The 9,678-nt window shown below is 41.5% G+C and overlaps 1 protein-coding gene across 2 annotated transcripts; it reads left to right on the top strand.

Moving 5' to 3' along the window:
- The first annotated feature begins 5,558 nt into the window (after positions 1-5,558).
- On the top strand, positions 5,559-8,241 carry ppp1r3ca (protein phosphatase 1, regulatory subunit 3Ca). Of its 2 annotated transcripts, none has more exons than XR_004106568.2 (3): positions 5,559-5,769; positions 6,176-7,380; positions 7,449-8,241. XR_004106568.2 is itself a non-coding variant. In XM_031308570.2 (3 exons), exons 2-3 carry the CDS (start codon positions 5,756-5,758, stop codon positions 7,206-7,208), a joined length of 1,047 nt encoding a protein of 348 aa, XP_031164430.2. In that variant the 5' UTR covers positions 5,600-5,699; positions 5,735-5,755; the 3' UTR covers positions 7,209-8,241. The 2 variants fall into 2 exon arrangements, 1 of the variants encoding a protein (XP_031164430.2); XM_031308570.2 differs by having other exon boundaries at positions 5,600-5,699; positions 5,735-5,769; positions 6,176-8,241.
- Positions 8,242-9,678: the final 1,437 nt, after the last annotated feature.

Consider the following 9,678-nt stretch of genomic DNA (forward strand, 5'->3'; position numbering starts at 1 on the left):
ACCCTGTGTTAAAATATAACGTGGAATTACAATCAGCAGCTTCCGTTTGTTGGTTTTAGATAATTCCCTTTTTGCACATTTGTTGAGCAACACTGTTTCTGATGAACAGACACTACCACAAAAACTGCAACAGACTGTGAGGCAACATCTTCAGACTGAAAGGAATCTACACCGCTCCTCCAATGTATTGTCATTTTCTGCCTTCCATAATTCATTTGATTTAAACTTTAAGGTCACCCCAACTTGCACGTCCGTTGCCTCAGTATGAACCAAGTTTGTTTAACCTTAGCTTTAAATCCCAGACTTCTAACTTTGGCATGATCACTTGAACATGGCATGACAGTAAGAGCTCAGTGAGAGTAAATACCCAACATTGGAAACCCCACACTGGCCCCACCACCAAAGTCAACAACTGATCAATGCAGAGAGGACATGTCCACAAAATGTCAGCCAAAAGCAAAACATGACATTTCTTGAACATATCGTTGATACATAAACTTCTTGCTAGATGTAGAAGTAAAAGTTGAAAATGATATACAGGCAATGGTCAGATTAGATTTGAAAAATGTTTGAATATTCAAGATTGATATGAAATTCTATATCTCCTTGATGGAAACTGTAAAGTAGGGTTTCTTTATAAACCATATTTACTGTTTTGAAATGTTTTATTGTCTACCTTTAGTGCCTTTAACAACATTTGTTCATCACTGTTGAGTTTAAATGCTGCTACATAAAGAAACATGTTTCTGACGCAATTCTGAGGCCATGTTGGGATAGGTCTTGGTAACCCTTAGACAAGGCTGTGGATAACAATATGTTGTCTTTATGACCATGTGAAAGTGGCATGTTTGGTACTTTGAGTCTAAAGTCTCCCTGCCGATGATCCAGAGGGACGTGGAGGCGTTGCAGAGGGGGAAAACATTTCAGCAGCAACAACAGATGCCCTCTCACCTGGAGGGTTAAATATAACAAAAAGCAGCCTGTCTCTGCCTCTAATTCAAAGAAAACTCAAATCCAAGGCCATTTAAATCCAAGACCTTTAAATCAATATGAGTTCAGATTTAAAGAAAGCAAGAAAATCTTGAAACACAATGACTCGGTCAATCAAGGATTTCTTCTGCAGCTGAATGGGGCTGCAGATAGAGGTGAATGAGATGGGACAGAATACAGATCAGCTAGATGTCGGACTTTCATGTGAACAATTTTTATTAGACTTGTTAGTGTGAGCACAAAGGACGACAGAGTCAGACTCTAGGCTGATTTATACGTAGGCTCTACGCAGAGCCTCCACCTAAGTGGCCGGTGACCAGAGCCGTGGAACATATTTTGAATTGGGGGTGCTGACAAATTTTCCAGAGTGATGTTTTCAGCCAAGTCCAGCACCACACACCAAACTGCATCCATCAGAATTTACTGAACTGTATAGAGATTCAATTCATATAAATAGCCTATCCAAGACCGTAATTAGCCTGCCGTGGGCTACTGATCCCGAAACACAGGGAAATAATAGACCGTTATCGCTATTTAACCAAGGTAAATTTCTTCCATACCCATACTGTCAAGATGAAGACAAAATATCTCTATTTATTAAAACAAAGGCACTTCGTGGTGTCAAAACAGTAGCCTACTAATGTTTCATTAATAAAACTGGAACACAGGTACATGCGCCACAAGCGAAAAAACTAAAACAAGAATAAAGTCCAAAATCCAAGACAGAACAAACTAGGCACGGGTAATGCAGGATATAGGCACAAAGCTACGACAATGGTACAGAATATGCCTACTACAAGCTCAAAAACGGAGCCACAAAACACAAGGGTAACACATCACTGAATACAGTTTATTATTATATCATATCATATTTATATTATATCAAATCAAAGTGAAGCAAGCCAGTCAGTCCTGACACAAACACTGAAATAGAGAAATGCAGCCTTAAGTTTTTGTAGCACAGCAATAGCAAATTAAAGGCATAAAGATATTGGGCCTAATGTATCAGAAGTTATTAATGCGTGTTAAGCTGGACCTAATAATTTTATAACAATACAGTAGGATAATTAAAAATAGGTGTGACCTCATTCTGGTTTTCCAATATGTAGGCTAGGCTTTACACGAGTGTAAAAAAACACAATTATCTCCAATAATTCGTATAAACTTTCAGTTGAACTGTTACTGAACAATTGATAAATCATGCCAATTTACTGCACGGCGGCAGCATAATAATAGTAAACCAGCGTTATTACCTTGTGTTGCAGTCATAACACAAAAAACAAATCCTCATCTCCAAAACGTCTACCAGGAAAAGTGTGACCCCGAGGCTGGCAGCACGGAGTTGACGTTGATGCTCCCTCGTCGTCTGTTGCTAGCAGGGTCGCTACTTCATTCAGTTACAGTTGCTGAGTTTTCTGCCTCCGGTCTTTTACGCTTTTCAGCTTGTGGTTGATCTATAAAGAAAAACAAAATGCGCTTTTGTGCCATGGCTAGCTAACTTCTGTACTGTTGTTGACAAGCTGGGAAAGTTTCCACAACTATCTTCACCACTCATGAATGAGCGCCAGAGGCGTCAGAGGCGCACGGTGTGCCTCGACTCTTGGCAAAATCGGCAGATTCATTCTAATCAAATTATGTTTATTTCTTACTTACCACATTTTAAAATGTATTACATTTAATTTGTAATGAAAGGGATTAGGTTTATATTAATAATCAAAGTATTAAAAATAAATGTTTTTTTTTTATTATGGTTGTAGTAGTTTTTCCTTTCGCTAGGGGGTGCTGCAGCACCCTCCGCACCCCTAGTTCCCGCGGCCATGCCGGTGACTGCCCATTTCTCCGACGCTCCATTGTTCCGACCTCTCAATAACCCGAAAAATTCCCTTTGGTCCTATAGCCCACTAATCCGACGTCCACCAGCGATATTACGAATCCCACTATGGCCACGCCAAGACCCGCCCTACGACGCAGCTCGATTGGTTGGGGTTAGGCATTTGACCTCGAGTGGTTAAGGTTAGGACAGCCCATTGGTCAGGAGATAGGACCTGAACAAATGGGGTTACGTTACCTTGCATAAGCATGGACGCCTGGCCAATAAATGCTATTGCAGAGTGGGTCTTGGCGTGGCCATAGTGGGATTCGTAATATCGCTGGTGGACGTCGGACTAGTGAGCTGTAGGACCCAAGGGAATTTTTCGTGTTATTGAGAGGTCGGAACAATGGAGCGTCGGAGAAATGACATGGCACCAAGTGGCCTATGCCCTTGTGAGGTTTATACTTGTGCGCTGGTGTGTGTGCGTCAATCTAGCGTATATCTTTAAAAGAATAGCAGAGCCGGTGTGTGTGTGTGTGTGTGTGTGTGTGTGTGTATGTGTGAGTGGGGGGCACGTAGCGACTCTGGCGGTGGAGACAGAGAAACACGGACGAAGCCGGAAATGAGTAGACGCTACCAAGCCATGGCCAAGTGGACCAATCCCAGTTGTTGTGGTCTGTGTCACCGTGACGTGTAGTTACATGCAACTTGGGAGGTGTACATCAGACTTCGGGCATAGGGTCCGTATCTACGCATACGTATCTACGCATACGTATCTACGCATACGTACCTACGGCGTAGATTCAACACAGAACTATAAATTGGGCTTCAATTCTAACACTTTGTTCATGTTTTTTTGTCTGTATGGGGCCCAAACACGGCTTTTAACTCTTAGCTTTGTTACTAAATGATCAAAAAAGTTGGTAAGGATTATCCTTAACTGAGATTTCACAGTGTGATGGAATGAGTTGTGTTCTGGTGCACAAACAAAGTTATTAATTATTAAGTAGAAAGTTAAGTTCACCCATTTAGGTCTGTCCTTGATCCCTCTATTCTCCAAATAAAGTCGACTCTCCATGTTGTTCTGAGGATAATGTTTAACCCTGCGTTGAAAATCAATGAAGCAAATACAGTTTAAAAATAGCATCTCTGTCAACACGTATGAAAGTCAAAACAACTGTGAACAAGAGAAGGAATCACAACCTTTTATTTCTTCAATTGAAAGTTTTTAATCTTTGGTTATAAATATGTTTAACTGAACATCCTTAAAACATCCATGTTGTTTTTTTCCCAAGATATTTTTTGGGGCATTTTAGCCTTTAATAGACAGGACAGCTGTAGACAGAAAAGGGGGGGAGAGAGGGGGAAGACATGCAGCAAATGGCCGCAGGTCGGACTCGAACCCCTGAGCCGCTGTGACGAGGACTGAGCCTCTGCATATGGGTGCCTGCTCTACCAGGTGAGCTACCCAGGCTCCCAAACATCCATGTGTTTTAAAAGATTAAGAATTGAAGTCTTTAGTAACCACTAATTATGAAAAGCATTTCCTTATATCATGTGTTTTGGTCTGATCTGCGTTGACATCCCTGTAAAATCAAGACTAGGGAAGAAAAGCCTGTGAGATCACAATGACATTAATAATAATTTCATTTATACCAAAGTGTTTAATGGAGCATTAGTGACGTCACCCATTGGTTTGCCGTTAAAACTGCCATTTTAAAGTATCTTTTAAAGGTGCCCTGCCACACGTATTTCATGACTTTGTGGTAATGTCTGAAGTTCTACCATGGACTCTGTAACATCTTTTGTGGAAAAAATGCCTTGGTTACCTTGTTTCAAGCCATTCTAGCGTGGTATAGAAAGCCTGCAGGAAGACTCAGTGCCCCAGCATTGTGTTTCACATGAAGATGTGGGTCATGTATTTCCCTTTCAGAAATACATTTCTATATTTGTACTAAAATATTCAAAGACTCTTTGAACCCTTTTGTTATGAATGTTTTGGTAGTTTTTGCACAGTATGCTTTTGCAATCTACCTCATGCATTTAGATAGTTGATGAAATATTTTTTCAGCTCAATGGACATTTCTCACTGGCATTTATTTATTTATTTTTTTAATTTTCTCTCACCAGAATGACTTTTCTGGTCAGGGTTTCATACAAAGTTACAGGAAACAACAGACAGCTGAGAAGACATTCAACTCACAAGTTTGTCTGAGTAGATTTGCATAGACTCAAAACTGTCTGCTTTAACTAATCAAAGGTGCTTTGATTAGTTAGGATGTGAGTTTCTGTTGGAGCCAACCTAGGCTCTAAACAAAAGGTCTCACTCACAGTGATCAAGCAAATACTTTGTTTTAACACCAAGATGTAAAGAATGCCTTTAAAATGTTTCTGTATAAAAATGCCATCATATAATCAGAACTCAGTTTCAGGAACCCTTTTTAGAACATGTTTAATCATCTTTTTAATGAGCTACACTTTTCCTAAAAGTCAGTGGGACAGAAATAATCCTGCTGTGATATGGTGTTGGAATCCCAGTCACTCTGCAGTGAGTAATGTGAAGATCACCTCCAACACCAGCAGGGGTCCATCACGTTGCTCAAATAGCAGCTGAGGCAACCGCCTGAGGCATCCCAACCATAAGGACACTCCCCTATCAGCTGGCCAGCAGCCAGGCCTACTTTGTGCTGATTGGTTGGCGAGGAACTCCACTAACTTTCCATTGGCTGTTTAAAGAACCATATGACAGCATATGCAAATTGTCTCTATGGGGCAGTTGAAATCCCTGAGTGCTGAGCAACCCTCGACACTGTAAGGCAGCAAGAGCAAGAGAGAGGAGGAAGAAAAGGATGAGTGAGGACAGCATGAACTTTTAGAAAAGATAGAAGTCAAAAGGACTGACAACCGTTAAAAAGCTCTTCTCTCCTTGGAACTGTTTTATTCCTTTATTCCATGAGTGCTACAAGGTAAGGATCAGAGAGAGTTCTTGGTTTTCAAAAGTGATACATGTCATGCTGCAACGTAGACAAGATTGAACGTCTGTATCAGTTTTTGTGTGTGCATGATTTCGATTTGAAGCATTTTTTAGATATGTATATATGTATATGTATCTGCATAATATAAAAGCAGAAGCATTATTTTTTGAAATGGGGCACGTTTTTGCAGAAACAGAAATTGCAAGGTATTGCCATCTTGCTGATTGCAGAAGTGGCAAGTTACATCATTGCCAGAACTTTTTTAAAGTTAGAAAAGTGAAGCCACTGTTCTAATCTCTCCCCCTCTATTTCCACCTCCCTCTAATTTCCTTCTCTCTCCCTTCCTCCCTCCTACACCAACTCCCTTCTTCTGTCCCCCTCTCCCTCAATCCCTCAGTGTGCTCAGGTCCTTCAGTCCGTCAGCAATGCCTGGCCCAGTCATGCCGATGGACGTGGCAATGAGATTCTACATCAGCCACTCTCCGCCTCCTCTCCGAGGTTTCCTCAGCTCCTACGAAGAGCTGCAGAGGACCAAGAAGAACCAGGCCAGCCAGTCGACCAGGCGGAGCCACAACCAGCAGCTCTACAAACCCCTGCGGCCCTGCCTCAGCAACCAGCAGAGAGCAGTGGACGATGGCGGCTGCACTGGCTGGAACAACAGCAAGGCCGGCAAAAAGAAGGTGGTGTTCGCAGACACGAGGGGCATGTCACTCACCGCCATCCACGTCTTCTCCAAGTTCGACGATGAGCCGTATCAAAACAAGCCTTGCAGTGGAATCATCGAGGAGCTGCAGTTTGACATGTCAGACCTGGAAACGGCCACGAAAGACCTAAAGGTCAGCTCGGTGCGCAACCTGGCGCTGGACTTTAAACAGCCTTCGGCCGACTACCTGGACTTCCGGAACCGCCTGATTCAGAACTCGGTCTGCTTGGAGAACTGCTCGCTGCAGGAGCGCTCCCTAACCGGCACCATCAAGGTCCGGAACATGGGGTTTGAGAAGTCGGTGCAGTTGCGCGCCACCTTCGACTCATGGGCAAGCTTCGATGACATCGAGTGCACCTTCATGAACAACGTCTACAGCTGCCAGGATACCGACACCTTTGCGTTCGTCGTGGATCTACCCGCCTACATCCCCCCACAGAATAGTGTCGAGTTCTGTATCTGCTTCAAAGCCCAGGGCCAGACCTTCTGGGACAATAACGACGGCAAGAACTACGTTCTCAAGCATGTCGGCTGGAACGGAGTGCACCTGAACACTCGGATTCCCCCGACATCTGTTGAGCAGAAAAAGCCTTCAGAGCACAAAAACGGGGTCGTGAAGGTGCTGGAGATGGAGTTTGATCAGTTTGGCAGCCCACGCATGTCAAGTGGACTCTTTCCTGGCTGGCAGAGCTGGGGTCAGATTGATAACGCCGTGCCTTATTGGTGAACACATCAGGATGTTTGCTGAAAATAACATTGAACTAAGATAACATACACTGACAGGGCATTCAGTGCAAATCCAGCTGTGGGTTTGAGCTTAGACTGGCTCTCAAAATGAAATTGAGCAAACAACCTTTGCTTCTTTCTTTTTTTTTTTAGCAGAGGAAGTGTACAAACCAGTGAGAAACATAACTTTAATGTGCTCAACTGAACTGCTTCTTGCAGTAACGTGGTCATGTGGCCCGAGAGACCTAAATGGTCTGTGGTTGGAGGATGGGGGATAAATGGGAAAAATCTATCTTGTTTCACATATTCCTCTTATGTAACATATTAATGTGCCTTCTCCAAATTGTACAGCCCACAACAAATGCTGAGCCCCTTTTGAGGGCCTGATGTATTGGCTAAATATGCACTGATTGAAATGTGTCTCTCAATGTGATGTAAACTGTAAACTGAAGAGGTGGAAAGTGGAGCTGATTAAGTCCTTCATATTGAAGGGAAAGTACTGCGGAGTGCATGGCAACAAAATGCTTCTCTACTAAACGAAACACAGCTGATTCATTTCTAAAATGAAAAATGCACACTAAACTTTTGCACCTTCAAATGAGAAAGTAATTTAACATTATAAAAAGTAGCCTTTTTTCATTTTTAAGTCATGCAGCCCATTCTTTCTTTCCCTCTGTGAAAATTGCACATGTCTGATGAAAGATGTTTGAATGATTGTAATATTAAGGTGAGTTTGTTAAGGAACTGAGCTGCTGTCAACAGATGTGTCTCAAGAGAGACTGCACGTGATTGGTTGTCTCGAACAAGGAGGACGTTTGGAAATTTCGGTGGCTACCGTATGTCGAGAAAGGTGTTTTTATTCTGCGATGAGTGTACAGTATGTGTGGCTGGAAGGGAGATTTTTCTTTGTTGAAGAAAATCTATTTTTTTCTCACTGTGAAAGAGAGGCCTGTGTTCCAGCATTGTGTTTCACATGAAGATGTGGGTCATGTATTTCCCTTTCTGAAATAAATTTCTATATTTGTGCTAAAATATTCATGACTCTTGACCCTTTTCTTATGAATGTTTTGGTAGTTTTTGCACAGTATGCTTTTGCAATCTACCTCACGCATTTAGATAGTTGATGATCAAGAAAAGATCAAGAAAACCCTACTGTAAATATTTAATAATATTTAATACAATACAAATAAAATACAAACCACAGTGATTTAAAAAAAATTTTTTTTATATTTTTTCAGCTCGATGGACATTTCTCACTTGCTTATTTTTTTATTTATTTTTTTGGGGGGGAGTTTTCTCTCACCAGAATGACTTTTCTCTTCAGTTTCATACAAAGTTACAGGAAACAACAGACAGCTGAGAAGACATTCAACTCACAAGTTTGTCTGAGTAGATTTGCATAGACTCAATACTGTCTGCTTCAACTAATAAAAAGTGCTTTGATTAGTTAGGATGTGAGTTTCTGTTGGAGCCAACCTAGGCTCTAAACAAAAGGTCTCACTCACAGGGATCAAGCAAATACTTTGTTTTAACACTAAACTAGGGCAAACGCAGACAGACTTTTCAGCATCCAAGGAAATCAATGCTTTTTTTTAAAACTTACTATATAGTCTTCTACAATGCCTTCCCAATTTCTAAATAAGGGATGAATAAAATTAGTTGGTGGTCCAAATATAAAACACAACTTTTAGAGACGTGATATATACACAGCAACATATCAAAGTTATTCATGGTTATAATATACATATTTAAATAAAAATATACATTATGCTGAATGTACTGTGAAAGCCATTACAGTTTTAGGTAGCTATGACTCTAGTACAAAGTCCAAAGGTGTGAGAATTCACAGCCAGCAAGTCGGCGTGTTGATGACATTTCTATCATGCGGCTGCCGCAAAACTAGATAGATAGATAGATAGATAGATAGATAGATACTTTATTGATCCCCAATGGGAAATTCAAGGTCCCAGTAGCTTAAAGACATCACACACAAATCCACATGAATAATATGGACAATAAAAGAAAAGATAGTTTTTTTCATGAGTCAAAGCCAGGCAACAGCTGTGAGGGAGAGTGTGTGTCCTCTGCCCCCCCCCCCCCATGCTGGACCACCACCCAACCCTGTCTCCTGACAGCAGAGATATAGCCGAAATATATCAATGGCAGAAATAAATTCTTCACTTGTGGCCATTAACTGCACTTTCAAAAGAGAAACGAAAACCTGAAGAATAAATAAAAATGTTGTCGTCAAATCATCATGTTTCCTGTATTGAGTATCATGTATTGAGTATCATTGCCAAACATAACACTAGCCTATACCTTTTAAAAGCGAGGAATAATATCCTGTCTCCAGTTGGGGCTGTGCTGACCACTGCTCTCTGGGCATCGGGTCATCTGGCTCCATCTCTACATTTATGGCACCCTGTTTTCATGTTGTGCAGAACCCCACAGGCTAAAACAATGTTGCAGAC

This window comes from Sander lucioperca, chromosome 15, assembly GCF_008315115.2.
Source record: "Sander lucioperca isolate FBNREF2018 chromosome 15, SLUC_FBN_1.2, whole genome shotgun sequence".
Taxonomy (NCBI): domain Eukaryota; kingdom Metazoa; phylum Chordata; class Actinopteri; order Perciformes; family Percidae; genus Sander; species Sander lucioperca.